Source organism: Aegilops tauschii, chromosome 1 (genome assembly GCF_002575655.3).
Source record: "Aegilops tauschii subsp. strangulata cultivar AL8/78 chromosome 1, Aet v6.0, whole genome shotgun sequence".
Taxonomy (NCBI): domain Eukaryota; kingdom Viridiplantae; phylum Streptophyta; class Magnoliopsida; order Poales; family Poaceae; genus Aegilops; species Aegilops tauschii.
In genome coordinates this window covers 34,174,762-34,198,505 of record NC_053035.3, presented here as the reverse complement: position 1 = coordinate 34,198,505, position 23,744 = coordinate 34,174,762, and the positions used below count along the sequence as shown (strand labels likewise).

Below are 23,744 nucleotides of genomic sequence, written 5' to 3'. Positions count from 1 at the left end.
TGGCAGCCACCAACGCTAATGCTCAGATGATTTTGCAACTCTTGCAAGAATGCACCCAAGGGCAAGGCAATCAAGGAAATCAAGGCCAAGGTAACAATCAGCCTCACTTCGCTACTCTCAACCAGTTTCTCGCAAATCAGCCCAAGTCTTTCAGCTACTGTGCCGAGGCCACAGATGCCGATGATTGGCTCGTGGACATCAACAAGCATTTTGAATGTAGCAATGTCAGGCCTGAGGACTTTGTCAAGTTCGCTTCTTTTCAACTCAAGGATCAAGCTGCCGAGTGGTATCAACAATACAAAGATTCCAGAGGAGGTCGTGTGATTACCTGGGATGATTTCCGCCGAGACTTCAAAGCTCACCACATTCCACAAAGTGTTGTCGAGAGCAAGCGTGAGGAGTTCCGCAATCTCAAGCAAGGCAGCATGTCCGTGTATCAATACAATACTCAGTTTCAGAAACTCTCTCGCTTCGCTAAGCAAGACGTTCCTGATGAAAAGAGCATGATCTATCAATTCAGAGGTGGCCTTAGAGAAGATCTGCAATTACCTCTCGTGCTTTTTGAGCCGACCAAGTATGATGATTTCTACAATATGGCACTGAAGCAAGAGGCTGCTCAGCTCAAGTGTGAGGCTTCTAAGAAGAGAGTCAGGGACGCAGTTCAGTCTTCTTCTTCCTCACTAGTGGCTGCTAAGCAACAGAAGTTCTGGTTGCCTCCTCCTCCTCCGTTTCGTCAGCCTTACCAGCAAAAGAACAAAGGTGGCCATGGATCTTCCCACTCATCCAACTCTGGCTATCAGAACAAGTCTCAGAATCAAGCTCCAAAGTCGAATGCTCCTTATCATCGTCCAGTCTCAGAGGTGACTTGCAACAAGTGTCAGCAGAAAGGTCACTATGCTAACAAGTGCTTCAACCAAAGGCGCCTTCCGCCTCCTCCTCCTGTGAGATCTTCCAGCAATGCAGTGGTCAAGCATAATCCCAAGTCTGCAAAGGTGAACATGATGAATGCAGCTCAAGCGGAGGAATCTACTGATGTGATAATGGGTAATCTCTCAGTTAATGATATTCCTGCAAAATTCTTATTTGATACTGGTGCATCGCATTCTTTCATGTCATACCCATTTGCATCGAAGCACAATGTTGACACAGAGATTTTATCCAAAGTTATGCAAGTTGTTTCTCCGGGAAAGCTTATGACTTCTAGTTTGGTTGCTCCCGATGTTTCCATCAAGATGGGAAACTATAAATTTCTGTCTTCTCCAATTGTTCTTGGTGACTCGGATATTCATCTTATTCTCGGGATGGACTGGCTTTCTAAGCACAAGGCTCAACTTGATTGTGCTGCCAAGGAAATTCAATCGACACACTCTTCTGAGGATGTGATTATCTATGCCGCTCGTGATGAAACCATTCGGTTGTTTTCTCTCAATGAGAAGGGCGAATTGAATGCCATCTCTCAAATTCCAGTCGTTTGTGAGTACCAAGATGTTTTTCCAGAAGAGCTTCCGGGTATGCCTCCTCACCGGCCAGTTGAGTTCGTTATCGATCTTGAGCCTGGCACTGAACCCGTTTGCAAGCGTCCATACAAGCTTGGACCCAAGGAGCTGAAGGAATTGAAGAAACAGCTCGATGAACAAGAGCGTCTGGGTTTGATCAGGCCGAGTTCATCTCCATGGGGTTGTGGTGTTCTTTTTGTCCAGAAGAAGGATGGCACGGAACGACTTTGTGTCGACTACCGTCCATTGAACAAGAAGACAATCAAGAACAAGTATCCACTTCCCAACATCAATGAGTTATTCGAGCAACTTAAAGGTGCTAAAGTATTCTCCAAGCTTGACCTTCGAATGGGTTATCATCAGATTCGCATTCATGAAGAAGATATTCCCAAGACAGCATTCAGAACAAGCTTTGGTTCTTATGAATATACTGTCATGTCTTTCGGCCTTGTCAATGCTCCTCCAACATTCTCTCGGATGATGAATTTCATCTTCAACCCCTATACCAATGAATTCGTCCTGGTGTATCTCGATGATATCTTGGTCTTCTCCAAGAATAAGAAGGATCATGCCAAACATTTGCGATTGGTGCTCGACAAGCTCAGAGAGTATCAATTTTATGCGAAGTTTTCAAAATGTGAGTTTTGGCTCGATGAAGTTCTTTACCTTGGTCATATCATCTCTGCCAAGGGCATCACTGTTAATCCCGAGAAGGTGTCCGCAATTGTGAATTGGGAACCTCCACAGAATGTCAAGCAACTTCGCAGTTTTCTTGGTCTTGCAAGCTATTGCCGAAGATTCGTTGAGAATTTCTCTAAGATTGCAAAGCCTCTTTCCAACCTCCTCCAGAAGCATGTGAAGTATGTCTGGTCTCCTAAGTGTGACGTTGCTTTCAACACTCTCAAAGAGAAACTCGTCACAGCTCCTGTCTTAACTCCTCCTGACGAATCCAAACCATTCGAAGTTTTCTGTGATGCTTCTCTTCAAGGTCTCGGTGCTGTGCTAATGCAAGAGAAGAAAGTTGTGGCCTATACCTCTCGTCAGTTGAAGCCCAACGAAAAGAACTACCCCACTCACGATCTTGAGTTGGCGGGAGTTGTCCATGCATTAATAACATGGAGACATCTCTTGTTGGGAAGACAAGTGGACATATTCATCGATCATAAGAGTCTCAAGTACATCTTCACTCAGCCCAACCTCAATCTCAGGCAGACTCGATGGGCCGAAATGATTCAAGAGTACAATCCGAGTATTGAATATACTCCAGGCAAAGCCAATGTCATTGCAGATGCTTTGAGCAGGAAGGCTTATTGCAACAACTTAATCCTCAAGCCATTCCAACTGGACCTCTGTGAAGCTTTCCGCAAGCTGAATCTCCAAGTTGTTCCTCAAGGCTTTCTTGCCAACCTCATAGTCTCTCCTACTTTGGAAGATCAAATTCGTGAGGCACAACTCCTGGATACCATGGTGAAGAAGGTGAAACGTGGTATTGACAAGGGTCTTTCCAAATACAAGTGCTATCGCATTGATGACAGAGACACTTTATTCTTTGAGGACCGGATTGTGGTTCCTAAAGGTGATCTAAGGAAAGTCATAATGAACGAGGCACACAATTCTCTTCTTTCCATTCATCCTGGAAGTACGAAGATGTACCATGACCTCAAGCAGTCGTATTGGTGGACTCGAATGAAGCGAGAAATCGCTCAATTCGTGAACGAATGTGATGTCTGTCGAAGAGTGAAAGCAGAACACCAACGACCAGCTGGTCTCCTCCAACCTCTTGCTATCCCAGAATGGAAGTTTGATCATATCGAAATGGACTTCGTGACTGGATTTCCAAAGCCCAAGCGCGGAAATGATGCTATCTTCGTTGTCATCGACAAGCTTTCTAAAGTGGCTCATTTTCTTCCAATCAAAGAATCCATCACAGCAGCTGAGTTGGCAGAGCTATACACCTCCAGGATTGTCTCCTTGCATGGCATTCCACAATTGATTTCTTCAGATCGTGGAAGCATCTTCACTTCTAAGTTCTGTGACTCCTTCCAGAAGGCCATGGGCACCAACATTCGCTTCAACACAGCTTTCCATCCTCAAACTAGTGGCCAAGTCGAGCGAGTCAGTCAAATCCTTGAAGATATGCTCAGGGCTTGTGTCATTTCCTTTGTGTCGTGGAATTGTCACGGCAGATGTCCTTAGTGTCAGGACTTAGTCGCGAGGCCAGCGCATCTATGTGGTAGCTTGAGAGGGGTTGGGCGGAATCGAGAGACGCAACACAAGACAAGGATTTAGACAGCTTCGGGCCCCGGGAAACATCATCCGGTAATAGCCCTACATGCTGTTTGTGGCTAGGTCTCATTATGCTCATGAGAGAGTTGCCGGGAACCGGCTCTCGGTGTCTAGCCCTAGAGATTGTTTCTTGTTCCTTGTCCCTCTTGGGGAGCCCCGCCCCTCCTTATATAAGTTAGAGGGGCGGGTTATATGTGGAGTCCTAGTAGGACTACGACTAGTCTATCTTCTCTTACAAGTTGATTACAAGTCCGGGTCTTGCTTCCTCGTAAAGGAAATATTCGTCATCCCTTTCCTCTTAATCCGGCCCATCATAATGTGAGCCGGCCTTCTGGGCTTTGGGCCTTGTTGTCCATCTGACCCGCCCGCCGGGTTACTAATGAGTCGCCAAGATCAGGCAGGTTATCTGTGAATCGCCAAGCTCCGGGCGGGTCATCAGTGAGTCGCCAATTCCGACCGGGTCATACCGCGGGGTATATCCCCGACATTAGCCCCCAGTTTGATTTGGATTCATCCATGTTAAACTGATCCTGTAAAATAAACACAAGAACAAACTTGATAGGTTGTGCTCCGGGTTAAATTTTTGTAAGCCGGCACCTGATCATCTTTAAATCCTTGTCATTTCCTTCTTGATACATGCCCATGAACTCATCGCAAATCTCCTTTAGTAGATATGTTCAAACTTTGTGAATGCAAAAAATCCAGATACTTCTTTTAAGAAATCCGGGTCAATAGGCCAGCTTCATAGTCAATTTGCTGGCATTGGTCTCTTGTAGAGAAATATTGTAAGAAATAATCCACTTGAATCGGCTTCCAAAGCGCCGGCTTAAAATATATTGGTCTTGAAATACTCATCTGACTTTCGGCCGGCTTGAAGAGGTAAAACTTGCCGGTTTATCATAACCAAAATTGCCGGCTTGTAAATATTGATAGCACCGGGTCATAACTGTTGCCGACGCCGGGTCATAATTATTGGTGAAACCGGATCATGATTGTTGCAAACTCCGGGTCAATCTGATCTACTCAAAACTGAGAATTTGAAGATTCCCCCCCTTATATGTATATCACCTGTAGCCCCCAAGGGCCGGGTCATTATGCAATAATGAGCAGGGACTTTGTGAATATGATCATGTAACTTGACCAGCAATGTGTAGCCCCCAAGGGCCGGGTCAGTAAGATATTACTGAGCTGGGACTTTGTATATGATTCATTGATAATAACAGTATATGATGTAATCTCCACCATGGGGCTTGAACCCACGTCCACAAGGTTAAGAGCTTTGTACTCTACCAACTGAATAGTGGATCTTTCAATATAATAGATTAAGGCTTGTGTACCTTGAATTTTTGACAAGAGCAATTGGTAGCCCCCAAGGGCCGGCTCATTTAGAATGTGATGAGTCGGGTCTTCAATAAGTTGAGAAAAAAATGACTTTGCATTAGCCCCCAAGTGCCGGGTCGTAAGCCTGCAGCGACTCGGGACTATTCTTTCCATTGTAGAATAAATCATATCCATTGATAAAATAATAGCCATTGCGCCAAAGCGACTTGAATACCTCATCTGTTGATAAGTCAATCCGGAGTTTAAATACCCGGCGGCTCTTGGCCGATGGCGACTTAATACGCCTCCATGTAAGCCAGAATTTTTACAACCCGGCGGCTTATAGCCTTTGAGAAAACCAAGAATTGATAACCCTTTTGAGACACCAATTTCAATCTTTGATGATGGGCTTGAACTTAATCATTTATGTAAGTGATATCCCTGTAAATCCTGCACAGAGTTTAAACAACATATGCCCTGGCGACTTAACGTTAAAAGCCAGGGCGGGTAACCACCCAAATGTAGTCTTATCCTGCACACAAGTAGATCACAAGATCCCTTGGCGGTTTACCGCAGGGCGGGTCATAATATCTCACATATAACCACTGTGATATCGAATTTGTACTGCCGGTTTACATGACCTGTGCAGTAAGGGTGATAACCCGATCCTTAGAAGCCAATGCTTCCACATAGATGATGATTGTCATAAGCTGGCGATTTATCATCGAAAATCAAGCCGGGTTAAATAGCAACCACTCATATACACTTTAGATATGAAAAAGAGCTTCAAATAAAATCCAAAAATTGTTTGCAAAAAGAGACTTCGAAAAATTTTGAGGCTTCTGATTCGAATACGATCAGAAAACCATCCCAAAGGGGTTAAGCTAAGATTCGAATACGATCATATAGCCCCCAGTGGCTTTGGCATTGCCGATCAAGAGGGTACCGACAGCTATGTTCTCTTTGGTTCGAATACGACCTATGTTTGAATAGGAAGCCCCCAAATGACCTTGAGAGTTGTTTAACGACGCTGATTCGAATACGATCCACGTCGGTTCCCAAAGGGGGTTGAGCTATGGTTCAAATATGACCAAGAAACTCCCCAATGAGCTCGGCGGTGTGCCGATCAAAAGGGTATCGACAGCTATGTTCTCTTTGGTTCAAATACGACCTATGTTTGAACAGGAAGCCCCCTAGTGATCATAAGAATATTTAACGACTCTGATTCGAATACGATCAGGGTCACACCAAAAGGGTTAAGCTAAATTCGAATACGATCAGCTCCCAATGGTCATTAAAGCAGGGTACCTATGTTTGGGTTGTGCTTTGTAAAGACTCTTTTTGGTCCTTTAATTTTTCCTGAGAACTCGAACTTTGCGAGAGATAAATTCTTTTTGTACCGGAAAAACCGGATATTAAAAGTTTCAAAGCTTTGTGATAAACAAATTTACCTTAAACCGGATTTTGAACCGGATTTGAGAGCTTCAAAACTTTGTGGCAGATAAATTTCCCTTGAACCGGATTTTAAACCGGATATTTAAGAGCTTCGGCGCTTTGTGGGAGATATCAAGTCTCTCGAGCCGGATCTAAACCGGAATCCTTCTTTTTAAGCCGGAAAATTTCTGACGGCCTTTAAACTTTTCACCAATATGGCGGCAGCCTTCGGGACCGGGTTATTTTTCCCTCCAATGACCCAGAGTTCTTGAATGCATTGAAATCGACCAATGATGCCGAGTCATATCATTGTAGCCCCCGAGTCTCAAGACGACTCGAGGAGTTGGCTTTGAGATTCTCCATATTGACCATAGCATAAGGTGTATATCATTGGTATTGATAGCGCAATGTGAGTCCACAGAAGGTTGAAGGGACTGCGGCGGGTTATGAATGATCCCGTATGAGCCGTGTCAGCAACTCGGCCAATGGTTCCTTCCAACTGGATGTTTTGAAGTTAACCAAACTGTAGTGGCATCGACTTGTGCGCCTGCCCATTGAACCATCCAGTGCAGACGGCGGCTGATAATACATGATAATTCGCCTCCTATTTGTTGGAAGAAAACCGGGCTTCCCAAGCAGTGACTCGCTCATATTCAATAAACAGCTCATGCATACAGGTGCGGCCCAGTGTGTATATATAGACCAACCCGCGAGGGACGGATGGTAAAGATGACCGTTGCATCAGAGGCGACACAGACAGATGAGCCGGCCGTGGTGTTGTAAGCCAGTCCGGACGGGCGAATCGATCGCCGGCGAGGTAAGCCGCGCGGATGGGCGAGTCAACCACGTTGTGTTGATGTAGTGAACAATTGTCCTGTATCAAAAACATCGCAAACTAGAGTAACTGTTCTTTGACAGAAAACAATGTATGCTAATAAACTTTAAACGGATAGATATCACCTGACTGTTCGGATGGCGGATGATCCGTTCAACGCAACAGAAAACAGCTCAGATAGACCGGCAACCCATGGCGGGTCAACACAGCAGGGGCGACTCAACACAGCCCCGGCGGCTCATCGCATGGCAGGTGCAGCTCAGGCTTAAATCGCGGTGGGCGGTTCAGAAGCGGAAACCGGTAAAGGCGTCGGCGGCTCAATGCTCGGTCGTGGAGATGGCAACTGGTAGCCCAAGGCTCGGCAATTGTCCTGATTCGCCCAGGCAACAGATGAGCCGGCCATGGCATTGTAAGCCGGTGCGGACGGGTGAGTCGGCCGTATGTTGATGTCAACCGGACCATGATACGCGTGTCTGTGAATGGCATAAAAATTGTCCTGTGTAAAAATATTACAGGACAGAGTAATTGCTCCTTTTAAAGAAAACAATATATAATATATAAAAATTTACTGGATTGATTTCACCTGATATGTCAGGCCAGAAATTATCCACCGCGGAGTTGATGACCATCACGGTGAAGCTGAAACCAATCACGGCCGAGTCGGCCGCGGGAGCAGACAGATGAGCCGGCCGCGGCATTGTAAGCCGGTGCGGTCGGGCGAGTCAATCGCAGGAGCGGTAAGCCACGCGGACGCCGAGTCGGCCGCGGGGGCGGACGGGTAAGTTATCCGTCATATTGTAAGCCGGCGCAAACATGTGAGCCGGCCACGAGGGTGGACGGGCAAGTCATCAGTGGCATTGTAAGGCGGCGCGGATGGGCGAGCCGGCGGCGCGGATGTACGTGGTACTAATGGTCCTCATGTAGTACTCTCGTGAGCAATACTATTAGTAGTGGATTTTGGAATTGCGTCACCACGTGAGCTAGTAGTACATGATTAGGCTTGTTTAACCAGGCCACACCTGGATACTTCTGTTATTAGATTCCCCTGTGTAGCTGGCCTTAACAGAAGTTGTATTGATCTGAGACTGCTTTGTTTGATACATGGAGCGACGACAGAATCCGGTGATTTGATTGCAAGTCGTTTGGTCATAACTGACTCGGGGCGGAGCCGTGGCGTTGACAATGTCTGACCGATGGGATTTGATGCTCACGTGAACGACGACCATAGCAAAAGATTTGTCCAAGTCTTTGATCACTGATCGAACTTGCGTTTGGCTTTTCAGAAAAGTAATTTTCCACAGTACGGGTCCCTCCACGCTTATTAAGGAAATTAATGTAATCTTTGGCCACTTCCAAATATATTATCCAATTGTATTCCACTGATTTTGGCGATTTGAAGGCAAGTCGTGGCAGCTTGCAGATTTGACCGTGGAGTATGGCCAATGGGGTGAGGCACGAACGGCGGTTTACAGCCGGGCAATTGAAACCGCGAGAGTCGGAGACTTGAGGCTCGGAGGCGACGACTCACCGCGGTGGCTCAGAAACGATGCCAGCGAGGAAGACAGTGCGCCGGCCATTAGGTCCCTGAAGGCGACTCGGTGTGTGGCGGTTCATAGAACGAGCAAGGCCGGGGCAAGATTGCTTGGCCGAGACGACTCAGCGATGAAGCTCCTGCAGGAGGTGGTGCGAGGCGGCTCGAAACATCCGCGGAGGCCAGCGCCGGCGGAAGGCGAAGGCGAAGCCCATTGGCTCAAGGTTATAGTTGACACCCGGCCAAGCGGTTTGAGGCCTGCCTACAGCTGAAAAGGCCTTTGCGACACAGCAAGGAGAGGCGGCTCAAGGTGATGGTGGTGATATACCTTGTACGTAGTAGATACTGATGATTTGACTTTGGTCTTCACACATAAAGCAGCAGCGGTAGATCAATGCTTGCTTCGGGATTTAACTCTCTTGTGAGCGGCAGGGCGCTGCGTACGGAGCAGCAATTGCAACGCGTCGGAACAGCCAGGACGGCTGCAGCCTTTAGGGATTTTCCACCGGGTAAAACGGGCCAAGAACCGTGGTTACGACAACTCGGCGGAACCTGCGGTCGGACGGGTCACCTGAACTTTTGTCGGCCTCAGAGAACGTGGTAGATAAACCGCCTCCAGTAGAAGACCTCGTCTCGAACTCGGTGCAATAGTACTCCGCGGATTTATCACAGCGCGAGAGATGGCCGTACAACTTGTAACCCTAAAATAATCAATCTCATATCCGCCGCCGCAGAACACTTCGTCAACCTTTGACTGATGAACTTATAGTTGATATGAATTTTCCACGCCAGCTTTTGTTGAGCCGGAAAATTGCAAACTTCTTGAATCCTAGAAAAGATCCCTTCAAGAACTCAACACCATCGTGCGCGAGCCCCACGGTGGGCACCAACTATCGTGGAATTGTCACGGCAGATGTCCTTAGTGTCAGGACTTAGTCGCGAGGCCAGCGCATCTATGTGGTAGCTTGAGAGGGGTTGGGCGGAATCGAGAGACGCAACACAAGACAAGGATTTAGACAGCTTCGGGCCCCGGGAAACATCATCCGGTAATAGCCCTACATGCTGTTTGTGGCTAGGTCTCATTATGCTCATGAGAGAGTTGCCGGGAACCGGCTCTCGGTGTCTAGCCCTAGAGATTGTTTCTTGTTCCTTGTCCCTCTTGGGGAGCCCCGCCCCTCCTTATATAAGTTAGAGGGGCGGGTTATATGTGGAGTCCTAGTAGGACTACGACTAGTCTATCTTCTCTTACAAGTTGATTACAAGTCCGGGTCTTGCTTCCTCGTAAAGGAAATATTCGTCATCCCTTTCCTCTTAATCCGGCCCATCATAATGTGAGCCGGCCTTCTGGGCTTTGGGCCTTGTTGTCCATCTGACCCGCCCGCCGGGTTACTAATGAGTCACCAAGATCAGGCAGGTTATCTGTGAATCGCCAAGCTCCGGGCGGGTCACCAGTGAGTCGCCAATTCCGACCGGGTCATACCGCGGGGTATATCCCCGACACTTTGGCATGAAATGGGAAGATTGTCTTCCATATGCCAAATTCTCCTACAACAACAGCTTCCAAGCGAGTTCGGGCAAGGCCCCATTCGAGATTCTCTATGGCAGGAATTGCCGTACTCCTCTCAATTGGTCAAAGACTGGTGAACGCCAACTTCTTGGCAACGACTTAATCACAGAGGCTGAAGAAATGTGTAAAGTCATCCGTGAAAATCTAAAAGCCGCGCAATCGCGCCAGAAGAGTTACTATGATAGTAAGCACCGTGATTTGGCTTTCGAGATTGGAGACCATGTCTACCTCCGCGTCTCTCCAATGAAAGGCACTCGTCGCTTCGGTATCAAAGGGAAGCTTGCCCCTAGATACGTGGGTCCCTTCAAGATCATTGGCAAAAGAGGCGACCTCGCCTATCAACTTGAGCTTCCCTCCAACTTTGTAAACGTGCACGATGTGTTCCACGTGTCACAGCTCCGCAAGTGCTTCAAGACTCCTGAGCGCACCATCAACTTCGAAGAGATTGACCTCCAAGAAGATCTGTCTTATCATGAGCACCCCATTGCTATTCTTGAAGAAACTGAGCGCAAGACTCGCAACAAGTCAATCAAATTCCTGAAGTGAAGTGGTCGCACCATTCCGACCGAGAAGCCACCTGGGAACGCGAGGATCACCTCCGTTCCGAATATACGGAGTTCTTTCAGTCCTAGATCTCGGGACGAGATCCTCTCGTGGTGGTGGAGTGTTGTAACACCCCGGATGTAACTTTCCATATTTGTAACTCCAACTCTTGCCATTTTCGGCTATGTGTTATGATATTCCCTCCGTGGTCGGGTTTTGTTTTTTGTTTTGCATTTTGTTCATGTCATGCATATCATATCATGTCATCATGTGCATCTCATTTGCATACGTGTTCGTCTCATGCATCCGAGTATTTTCCCCGTTGTCCGTTTTACAATCCGGCACTCCCACCTCCTCCGGCGCACCCCTCTTGTTTTCTTTTCGTGAGCGGGTGGTAAACATTCTCGGAATGGACCGAGGATTGCCAAGTGGCCTTGGTATAACACCGGTAGACCACCTGTCAAGTTTCGTTCCATTTGGAGGTCGTTTGATGCTCCAACGGTTAACCGGGCAACCACAAAGTCCTTTTGTGTGTTGCAGCAAAACCCCCCTCCAAACAGCCCAAAACCCAGCAAACTCACCTCCATGCTCTCGGTCGTTCGATCACGATCGTGTGGGCGAAAACCGCACTCCATTTGGAGCCTCCTAGCTCCCTCTACCTATAAATATGTGAGCCTCCCCGAAATTCCGGATCCCCGAAACCCTAGCTCCGCTCCTCCGCGCCGCCGGACGTGTCCGCCCGGGGCCGGACGCAACTGCGCCGCCGCCCCACCCACTCACGGCGCACCACGTGGCGCCCGTACGCCGCGCCGCTGCCGAGGCCGCGAAGTCCACGCGCGGCCCCCGCGGCCCGCCCGTCGCCCGCCGCCACCCGAGGCTCCTCCCGCGCCCAGCGCCGCCCTCGTCCTCCCGCCGTCGCCGGGCCGCGTCGCCGGCGCTGCTGTTCCCGCCGACCACCGCCGCGCCCCGAGGTCGCCGTCGCCGACCCTGCCGCCGTCGCGCGTGACCGCCTCCGCCCACTGCGTTCCCGACTGCCACGTCTCTCCCTCCTCCCTCTCCGTCCTCGCCGGCCCCGAGCTCCGGCCGCTGGCTTCTTCTTCTCCGGCGAGCTGCGCCCGATCCGATCTGGATCCACTCGGGTTGACTTCTTCTCCCCTTCCCCGAAATCTTCGAAGTCCTAAGATTTTTGCAACATGTAGCCCTGTTCATTGCATCATAACTCTCTGCATATAGCTCCGTTTCGTGCATGTAATATATCGAAATTTTCGTCTCGAGGTGCTCTTCATTTTGTTCCATTGTGCCATGTTCATTTGAGTCCATGTTGATGCCCAAATCTCTGGTGCAAGAGTGCTATATGCTGTTAACTGCTGTTACTTGTCAGAACTTGAGGATTTGTTATTTTTGTTGAATTTGATGTGTGCACCTTATGGGCATGAGCTCTACATGTGTTTTGATGTATGCCATGCCATCTTTACAGAGGTGTATGCCATGTATTTTTGTGATCTCTGTGGTGACTAGCACAAGCATGCAAACTAGGCTTCGTGGTGTTTCTGTTTTCAGAGAGTAATTTTACTGTCTCTGTCTGCTGTTATTTTGTTACCATGTATCCATGTGTCTACAGAGAGATCTATCCTCATTTTGGTGATGTTCAGTAAGGATGTTTTGTAGATATAGTTGTGCTCTATCCATCCATGCCTCTGCTTGCAATTATGGAGTACCATAGCATGTCTTAATCTGGCTCTACGTTTGCTATAAAATATTTCTGGCAGAATGTTAACATGATATTCAATTTTGCCAAGGTTGCTGTAGTTGTTTCATACATGCTATGTACTTGCTATTATCATGGATAGCTTCATAAACATGCGATCTTGCTGTAGATATGCTTGTTTTATCATGTATTGCTTTGTGGTGAGTGAATCAAGCTCACAAAGATGCCTTCATAATACTGTTTCTGCCATGCTCTGTTTTCTGCCAAGTTTGAAACCTGTTAACGAAACTTGCTATGTTTACATGGTTGCCATCATATTGTCTGGTCCTTTTTGGCTTATGGTCATTAAGGGACTTTTTTCATATGCATTTAGTAGATTCAAGCCATGCCTTTTTTTGCTATGTTAAGTTCCTGTAGCATGTTGTTTGCTTGCTCTGAACATTGCTACCTGATATCTTTTGCACTTTTGCCATGCTTGTTTGGACCTGTTATGTTGTGATCTAGCCGTAGCTCAGTGTTCATCTTTTGTCAAGCATCTCCTGTAGATTACTGCCATATGCTTTGTTGCTATGTTGGAGTGCTGTAGCATAGTTTCTTGTTGTATTTTAAGTGCTATCTTGCTGTTAATCGCAGAATCGTGCCATTCTTGTTTTGCTTGCCATTTGCAAACCGTGCATCCGTTTCCGGTGATCTTTATATCGATTTCGACCGAAATCATCTCACCTTTCCGGTGGAATACTTGGTTTGCCAAGTTAATGCTTTGTTCATCATTTTTCTTCCAGAGCACGCATATGCATCGCATACCACATCTCGCATATCATACATGTTTTGCATCATGTTGCTTGTGCATTTTCCCGTGATTGATTGTGGTTCCTTTGCTTGTATTCCTGCTGTGGGTAGAGCCGGGAGACGAGTTCGTGAACGAGGAACCTGTTGAGTACGCTTACGAGGATCAAGCTTTCGACAACTCTGAGAACCTTGCAGGCAAGATGACCATACCCTTGAAATCACTTCTATCTTTGCTTTGTTAGTTGTTCGTTCTATTGCTATGCTTCGCTACCTACCACTTGATATATCATGCCTCCCATATTGCCATGTCAAGCATCTAACCATCCTTTCCTAGCAAATCGTTGTTTGGCTAAGTTACCGCTTTTGCTCAGCCCTTCTTATAGCGTTGCTAGTTGCAGGTGAAGTTGAAGTTGGTTTCATGTTGGAACATGGATATTTTGGAATATCACAATATCTCTTATTTAATTAATGCATCTATATATTTGGTAAAGGGTGGAAGGCTCGGCCTTATGCCTGGTGTTTTGTTCCACTCTTGCCGCCCTAGTTTCTGTCATACCGGTATTATGTTCCTTGAGTTTGCGTTCCTTACGCGGTTGGGTGATTTATGGGACCCCCTTGACAGTTCGCCTTGAATAAAACTCCTCCAGCAAGGCCCAACCTTGGTTTTACCATTTGCCACCTAAGCCTTTTCCCTTGGGTTTTCGCGAGCCCGAGGGTCATCTTTATTTTAACCCCCCGGGCCAGTGCTCCTTCGAGTGTTGGTCCGAACCGAGTAGACTGCGGGGCCACCTCGGGGAAACTTGAGGCCTGGTTTTACTCGTAGGATGTCTCATCCGTTGTGCCCTGAGAACGAGATATGTGCAGCTCCTATCGGGATTTGTCGGCACATTTGGGTGGCTTTGCTGGTCTTGTTTTACCATTGTCGAAATGTCTTGTAAACCGGGATTCCGAGACTGATCGGGCCTTCCTGGGAGAAGGTTTATCCTTCGTTGACCGTGAGAGCTTATAATGGGCTAAGTTGGGACACCCCTGCAGGGTATTATCTTTCGAAAGCCGTGCCCGCGGTTATGAGGCAGATGAGAATTTGTTAATGTCCGGTTGTAGAGAACTTGTCACTTGACTTAATTAAAATACATCAATTGTGTGTGTAGCCGTGATGGTCTCTTCTCGGCGGAGTCCGGGAAGTGAACACGGTTTGAGTTATGCATGAACGTAAGTAGTTTCAGGATCACTTCTTGATCATTTCTAGCTTCGCAATCGTTGCGTTGTTTCTCTTCTCGCTCTCACTTGCGTATGTTTAGCCACCATATATGCTTAGTGCCTACTGCAGCTCCACCTCATTACACCATCCTTTCCTATAAGCTTAAATAGTCTTGATCTCACGGGTGTGAGATTGTTGAGTCCTCGTGACTCACAGATTCTACCAAAACAGTTGCAGGTGCCGATGATGCCAGTGCAGATGACGCAACCGAGCTCAAGTGGGAGTTCGACGAGGAATGTGGTCGTTACTATGTTTCTTTTCCTGATGATTAGTAGTGGAGCCCAGTTGGGACGACCGGGGATCTAGCATTTGGGGTTATCTTATTTTCATTTGGATTTGACCGTAGTCGGTCTTTGTGTGGATTTTGGATGATGTATGAATTAATTTATGTATTGTGTGAAGTGGCGATTGTAAGCCAACTCTTTATCCCATTCTTGTTCATTACATGGGATTGTGTGAAGATGACCCTTCTTGCGACAAAACCACAATGCGGTTATGCCTCTAAGTCGTGCCTCGACACGTGGGAGATATAGCCGCATCGTGGGCGTTACAACATGGTGGTAAGTGGCCAGAGCGTGTGTGAAGAAGTACACCCCTGCAGGGTTATAAATGATCTATTCGAATAGCCGTGTCTGCGGTAAAGGACTTCTGGGTTGCCTGCACAGTTCATAGACAAGTGAAAGTGGATACTCTAAAATGCGCAAGATAAGCGTGAGTGCTATGGATGGCCTTCTCGTAGGGGACGGGAGCGGATCCATAGTGGTGTATTGATATGGTGAATATGTGGACTCGTGTGCGCCACCTCAAAAGAGTTACTTGCAGTAGTAGTTCAGGTTAGCCACTGAGTCAAAGCTGGCTTGCTGCAGTTAAACCCCACCATCCCTTTGTTGATAATGCTGCATATGTAGTTAGTTCTGATGTAAGTCTTGCTGGGTACATTTGTACTCACGTTTGCTTAATTTATGTTTTGCAGAGAGACGTCAGTCTCGCTAGTAGTTCCGTGTGGACTTCGACATTTAGCTTGATACCTCAGCTACGATCTTGTGCCCTCGGCAGGATCTGGTAGATAGTCAGGCTTCTCAGCCCTTTTCATTTGTAGATGTCTGCACTCAGACATGTTAAGCTTCCGCATGTGCTTTGACTTGTATGCTCTGAATGTTGGGTCATGAGACCCATGTTTGTAATATCTCGCTCCTCGGAGCCTAATGAATAAGTACTTTGAGTCGTAGAGTTTTGTTGTGATGCCATGTTGTATTTACACATATCGAGCATATTGTGTGTATGATTGAAATGCTTGGTATGTGTGGGATCCGACAACCTAGTTGTTTATTCTTGGTAGCCTCTCTTATGGGGAAATGTAGTCTTGTGCTTCCATGATCCATAGTAGTCCGCTACAGCCCGGTTCACCGGAGTCCTGCTAGCCCAGCACTACTGCTCCGGAACACTTGACTGGCCGGCATGTGATTCACTTCGTTCCTGTGTCTGTCCCTTCGGGGAAATGTCACGCGGTGACATCCAGAGTCATGCTAGCCTGCTACAGCCCGGGTTCCCGGAGTCCTGTTAGCCCAGTTGCTACAGCCCGGATTCACACGCTGATGACCGACATGTTCGAGGCTGGGTCATGTATGCCTGTCCCCGTAAGTTAGTGCCACTTTGGGTTCACGACTAGTCATGTCGGCTCGGGTTCTCTGTCATATGGATGCTAGCGACACTATCATATACGTGAGCCAAAAGGCGCAAACGGTCCTGGGCCAAGTAAGGCGACACCCGTGGGAATACCGTGTGTGAGGCTGCAAAGTGATATGGTGTGTTACATGCTCGATTGGTTTGGCTTAGGATCGGGGTCCTGACAGCTTTGGTATCAGAGCCTGACTGCCTGTAGGATTACCAAGCCAAACTGGTCGAAGTTGAGTCTAGATATGCTTTAGTTATATGTAGGGGAATTGATTGTGGGAAGGAACGTAAGGCTCTTTTTACTCCTTTACCCTATGGCCTTCTGATCTGAGTCATCCTCTTCTCTTCTACGGGGATTAAGAACTAGGATTCTCATCTTTCTATCAGGATCACGTGTTACTAATCCGTAGACTTATAGGATTGTTGGTTACAAGCCTCATTTCAGTTCCTACTACTTCCTTGTGTTGACCGTTGATTATGGAACCTTGATATTGTGATGTTGAGTGGTTATGCCACCATTTTGCAGGATGTCCCAAATATTTTGAGCATTTATAGCCATTATGCTATCCGAGTCATCCCAGGTTTCTAAATAGTCTGATGCATTTGCAAATTCCATCTTTCCTTCCGATGTCCCTTTGGGCCAATTCAACCACACTAATCGGTGAGTTGAGGTACTCTATTGCCTCGACATATATGTTGGAGCTATTATTATGACCCTCGGTGTTTTAGGGAGTCACCTAGTAATCTAGCCATGTTTTGTGTTCCCAGTGTGATGATTCTGGCTACCATTCTCGAAAGCATCCCGTGATGCCATTTAGTAGTAGGTATTCTATTTCTGGGTTCCTAAGCCCAAGATTCACCCTACTTGCTTCATGTTGATAGTGTTGCTAGTTCCTTTAGGATATTAGTAACCTTTGCGATAGTCCTCGAGGTCCGTGGTAAATCTTTCTTCCAATACCATGAACCAATATGGCAGAAGTTCCTCGTTGAACCGAAAGATCATAACAAAAGTGCTCTTGATGAGTTCTCTATTATGGCCGAGACTCTGCCAATCCTACCTCTCTGCATGGGTTATCCGGAAGAAATATGTTGAATTTGTTCGGCATACTAATCCATGCATCCACAACTCAGAAAACATATGTTCCTTGAGTTGTCCCTCTTTAGTTGTCTGCTGACCTTCGTCTATCAATTGATAGTCAAGAGTATGCGTGCATTCGTTCATCGGTGTCTATCGTTCTTGTGGTCCTTCAAGCCATTCTAGTTCAGAATGACTAGGAGAAACAAACTCCAGTACCTCATCCATTTCTAGGATTGGGTCAAAGCAGTTGTATTCCGCAGATCAAATGCAATCAAGCTTTTGGTTTGTTCTACCCTGAATTATTACCCACTTTATGTCAGGAATGTCATGAGAATTGCACCCTCTCTTATGAATTCTTGACGTAGTGATACATCTCGCCATCATTATTCATTCCTCGGTGTCGTGTTGTCGCAACCGGAATGCCGACAAGTGAATTGTGATGTGTGAAATCAATACTCCTAGCAACTATGTTGCCTGGTAGTTAATGGACAATAATCTTATCTTCAGCGTGTTGGTTATTGAATCATCACCCTAGGGTTTATCGTGCTACCTAGTCCTTATTTCCAGTGCACTTTTCGATCAATGAGTTAGGATAGTGTCAATCCTTGCTTATTTGATCATATCGTCTTGCCTGAAAAGCAAGATTGTTCTCGAGCTTAGTGACATATCGGTGGTTCATGATTTTCCGTATATCTTCTCGGAAGTATAACTAGGTTGTCACCTGACCGCTATGTTGAGTTCGTGATCAAGTTGGTTTCTTATAAACCCCCCTTCTCCAAGAATCTGTGTTGGATACCCCTGAGCTAGTTGGTTAAGCTAAACAACAACTTGGAGAGTTGGAAGATAAAAAGCTTTGCTGAATTTGGTTCTTTCTGAAGGGATATCTTTGTGTTTGTGTGTGTGTTAAAGAAACATGATATCTTCACCAATTGGTCCTCGTGATCAGTTGTTGGATCTATTGTCTTGTCAAAACTTTGACTTGAGTATGGGCTATCGTCAAGTCAAATCAGAACCAACGATGTTCGCAATGTTGTCTTACTCGTGGTTGATCCCTCGAGCATACACCATTACATCTTTTGGTCTGACCAATGCTATCACCGTGTTCACATAATGGTGGAAGTCCAGTGACATGGAAATTCCGATGAGTTGCTGTTGAGCCCATCAGCAGCATTTTGTCTCCTCCATGATTCGTGCTGAACATCCAGCTAGTGTTGGAAACTTGTGTAAGCATTTTCTTCATGCCCCGTTCATGAAGTATATGTTTGGATGGAAGTAGTGACTTCCTCTAAGTTCATGTGCAATCGATGCAAGTTGCCGCCGTGAATTCGAGGGAGCTTGTTTTTGCTTCCTTTGGAATCATCCCAAGTCAGTCATGCATTCGCGCGAAGCATTCTGTGGTTTGCTAGATTAATTACCTCCACTCCATATGTGTTCCTAGCACACCAAGCCACTGATTGATTTGTTCAAGGAGAAGAAGTTCCTTCAAAAGAGCATGCCTTATGCAAGGACTTCGATATCCTCGTTGATGGTCCCCAACCAGAACTCGGTAGTGTTTTCTTGTAAGACTATTACATGGTCATGCTTGTCTTGGACAGCGTGTTCGCATGTATGTAGCAGAACCAGCTCATGTTTTGGAGCTTGCTATCGTAGTCCATCTCCCGAGAATCTCGCAACGTCATCTCGTCGGTTTGTGTTGCAAACTTTCTTTCTAGACACGTTGTGTGAATTATCCTGTTACCAACCAGATTTGAATCTCAGGCAGATATGATGGTTGGAACTTCTTCCGAGAACTATGATATAGGTTCCAGTGAAGTGGACGCACCTAGCTGGAAGGACTATTGTTGTAGTATCTTGATTAAGCCATTTGGTCACCTCCCATGGGGATTTCGCATGACTTATTCTAGAAGTTGTTCCTTATGGATCATGTGCTCCCGAAGTCCGACCTTTACTTGATGGCCATGTTGATGCTTCTTAAGCATGGCCGTGGTAGCTAGAACATCAAGGAGAACATTAGAAGCGGAGTGCTAAATGTCTCTCGGTCGATCATCCAGATTTTGTTTCCTTGGCCTCGAGGTGAAATCTGAGAAGTTGTTATCTCCCTTTGCATCTGCACCCTCCATCACTATTCGTCATGATAGTATGTTGTGTTGCCACGATCCTTGACAGGGATGTTGGTAAAACCTTGATGAGTATGGAAATGCTCAAGTTCTTGAGAGCACGCTCGGAAACTAGGTTATATCCTCAGTATCAACTGGAATGTGCCTTCCGTTTGTTGAGTTGTCTTATAACTCTAGTTTTCTTTCCAACTGAGTATGCCATTTCTCCGAACTCCTTCAAACGATCGTTCGTGATTTTCCTTAGGCTGGTTTAGAGAGTTTCAATGATCTATGTATCAAAAGTAATTCTTTTTTCCACTTAAGGGGATAACTCTACGAGTCACCTTTCCTAAGGTGCCCCGCTAGAGAATCATGGCAATTATTTCCTCGCTACCTTGACACCATCCACCATCTTCTTAAGCGTGGAATTGTTGCCCACCAAATCGAACTTCCTCGTTTGTTCTTCCATCCCTCTCGATGTGTGTTTTGTATCTCAACTCGAGATGTTTCAACATCTCATTCCGCGAGTTGATTTTGAATAGCTCGATCTTCGGGAAGATCAAACCTAGTAGAGTTTCTTTCCGTCGTCATCGCGTGGATGAAGATCTCAAAAGCGAGGCTGCCAAGATTAACGTGATGCAACAAATCAACAATCTTATGAAGTGCAACCTGGATCGTGAAGATTGTGTTGGTCTTGTGTCACCTCTGTCTTCTTACCTCAAGACTTGAATCTCGGGACGAGATTCTTGTTTAGTGGGGGTGAGTTGTCATAGCCCTAGAATACCTGAGTGAAATAGCTGCATCTGCACTCATACATCATGTCTAAAATTCCTGAAAATTGAATTGGGGAAAGTGGAAAGCCTCAGAAATCATTTCAGAAATAATCAACATTAAAAATCTCCTCAAACAAGCCCAAGAAAATGTTCCTGTTAATATCTGGAAATATTCGCAAGAGATAAAATTCAAACCAATATTTTTAGAATCTCAGGAATAATTATTTTGGACCCTTGAATTAATCCAATAAATATTTGAATTGGATTTATATTCATTATTATGTTCAATAATTCTGGAAATTGTTGTGTGGTTCAGGTTAAAGACCACTTAGTTCACACAACTATTTTCATGAACTTTTGAAGTGGTTTAGTATTTTTGCTAAATTAGAAAACAAAGACAGAAATAGAAAAGAGAAACAAATAGAAAAAAAGGAGAGAGAGAAAGGCCAGAGGCCACTTACCTGGCGCCCCACCACGGCCCAGCAGAGGCCTAGCCCACTGGCCTCTGCCAGTCATCACCAACCTCCCACCAGGAGGACAGCGCGCGCGCGGCCGCCGCGCGCGAGCACACGCCCCGCCACCTCCTGCTTGTCGCCGAGCTTCTGGACGCCCTGGACGCCGACACGCACCCCCTGGAACCCCCTCACTCTCTCCCGACCTCTTCCCCCTCCTCTGCTCTCTCTCCCTCTCGCGCCCGAGCGCAGCTGCAGCCGCGCCGCCGTAACGCCGCAGCCACCGTGCTCCCCTCGCCTCCCCGTGCTGCCCATTACCTCCGCCGCGACTCCCTCGACCTCCTCGACGAACCGCACGCTGCCGGACACCCCACAGCGTCCTCATCTTCGACATCTCCATCACCGGCCGCCGGAGATCCCTTCGCCGCTACGCTCGCTCCGGTGCTTCCCCGAGCTCGTCGACCCGCCCAACGTGCTCACCGTGAGCTCCTGTCCCGAACCCCCCCTCTCTTTTGCCTTGTTTGGACGCCGTAGCCACCGCGTCGCCTGCGCCCGAACGCGCCGCCGCCTGCGCTCGCCACCGACGCGCCTCCGGCGACCATTTGGTCCACCGGGCGTGTCCATCGCCCTCGCCGCATCGCGCACGCACACACCAGCACTCCAGCTCTCCTGCACACGCACCACAGCGCCGCTCGCGCCTCACCCGGGCTCCGGCCGCCGCGGTCGAGCTCCTCGCTGTCACCTCCGGCCACCCCAGGCCCGGCTGGCACCACCGCCTGACGCGCGCTGGTCTGGGCTCTCGAACGAGCCCAGCCACGCTGCGAACGGGGCACCATAGCCCGTTTCCGCAGCGCTCCGCCGCCTCTGGTCGTCGCCGGCGGCTTAACGCTGGCCTAACCCTGTTTAGGTTAGTGCTAATGACCCCCCAGCTAATTAAGTTAGGTTAGTATTAACTAAGCTAGGTTAGTTTAGTTAGAGGCTGACAAGTGGGCCCAGGCCCTAATTAACCTAGGTTAGTGCTAACCTAACACTAACCAACTCTGTTAGTTAGTTGTTACACTGACATGTGGGTCCCAGCCGTCAGGTTTGACCTGGGCTGGCGGCTTTGACCTGCTGACGTCACCCCGACATCATGCTGACGCAGTTAACCTTTTTCTGGATTTATTCTTTTTCAGGAAATTCCAGAAAATATCACAAACTTCAAAAATTCATAGAAATTAATCTGTAACTCCAAATGGAAGGATTTATATATGAAAATTGATCAGAAAAATTCAATTTTTCCATCTGTACTAGTTTCATGCATGTCAGAACACTTTAACCTTGCTATTTAGATGAAACAAGCTAATTCCCTAATATGACCTCTTATTTTGGGTTTGCATTTGAATCTTTGATTCAAATGAGCTCAAACCAACTTGTTCTAAGTTGCATTAGCCAAAACACATTCATTTTGCCATGTCATGATCATGCATCATATTGTTGCATTGTATTTATTGTGTTCCCTCTCTGTTGCCGGTAATTGTTCCCTCAGTAGACGTGGTACCGACGATGAGATCGATGACACCGATGAAGAGCTATTATTATCTTCAGAAGTGCCAGGCAAGCAAAACCCCCTTGTTCATTCTGATACAATCCCACTCTCTCGCTCCTGCTCTCTTTTACTGCATTAGGACAACATCGATTCAACTGTTACATGCTGCGGTAGCTGAACCCCTTTTCCTCTGCATGACCTGTCATTGCCACAGTAAATAGATGAAACCCACTAGCATGAGTAGGAGTTATTTGAGCCCTGATGTGCCTACTCATTCATGCTTGTTTGTCATGCCTGCTACTGCTTAGAGTTGAGTCAGGTCTGATTCATCGGGAATGAATTGGATTGGTGTTGAACATGTCCTACTGTGTGTGAGCTAAGAGTGTGAACACGATTTGGTAAAGGTAGCGGTGAGAGGCCATGTAGGAGTACATGGTGGGTTGTCTCATTGAAACCGTCCTCAGGAACTGAGTTCTGTGTTTGTGATCCATGAACAGCTACTACCACACATTGGGATCCTTAATTGACTCTCTCGACTTATTAATCGCCTTGATCTCTGTCCAGGAGTTGCAACTAGTTTCTGGTGTTTGTAGGATATGTGTTGGAGGCCGTGCGTAGCACTGACCCTAGGGGTGGGCTATGATGCGGTAGATACACCGTGGCACGGTGTACCGGACACCCGTTTGGTGTCTTGGAAACCCTGCACACATCGTTTGGTGCTGTGAGCGAAACCCCGGCCGGATCTCCTCGCGGATGGAACCCGAATAGGCGATAAACCTGGACTAGAGACTTGTGTGGTTAGTCAGGTCGTGGCCGACTCCCTCGCCAGGCTTCCGCTTGAAGGTTGCCGAGATACACGACGTGTACATGGTGGTAAGTGGCGAGAGCGTGTGTGAAGAAGTACACCCCTGCAGGGTTATAAATGATCTATTCGAATAGCCGTGTCCGCGGTAAAGGACTTCTGGGTTGCCTGTACAGTTTAGACAAGTGAAATTGGATACTCTAAAGTGCGCAAGATAAGTGTGAGTGCTATGGATGGCCTTCTCGTAGGGGACGGGAGCGGATCCATAGTGGTGTATTGATATGGTGAATATGTGGACTCGTGTGCGCCACCTCAAAAGAGTTACTTGCAGTAGTAGTTCAGGTTAGCCACTGAGTCAAAGCTGGCTTGCTGCAGTTAAACCCCACCATCCCTTTGTTGATAATGATGCATATGTAGTTAGTTCTGATGTAAGTCTTGCTGGGTATATTTGTACTCACGTTTGCTTAATTTATGTTTTGCAGAGAGACGTCAGTCTCGCTAGTAGTTCCGTGTGGACTTTGACGTTTAGCTTGATACCTCAGCTACGATCTTGTGCCCTCGGCGGGATCTG

General features: G+C 47.2%; 1 protein-coding gene across 1 annotated transcript in view; it reads right to left on the bottom strand.

Moving 5' to 3' along the window:
• The window catches only part of LOC141027193 (uncharacterized), a 28,194-nt gene extending 6,515 nt beyond the window's left edge, over positions 1-21,679 (bottom strand). Inside the window, exons 1-3 of the mRNA XM_073504175.1 lie at positions 21,360-21,679; positions 20,915-21,201; positions 20,403-20,421 (exon numbers count right to left, since the gene is read on the bottom strand). Coding sequence (XP_073360276.1) covers positions 20,403-20,421; positions 20,915-21,201; positions 21,360-21,679 — 626 coding nt within the window. The remainder of the gene's footprint in view (positions 1-20,402; positions 20,422-20,914; positions 21,202-21,359) is intronic.
• Between the last annotated feature and the right edge of the window lie 2,065 nt (positions 21,680-23,744).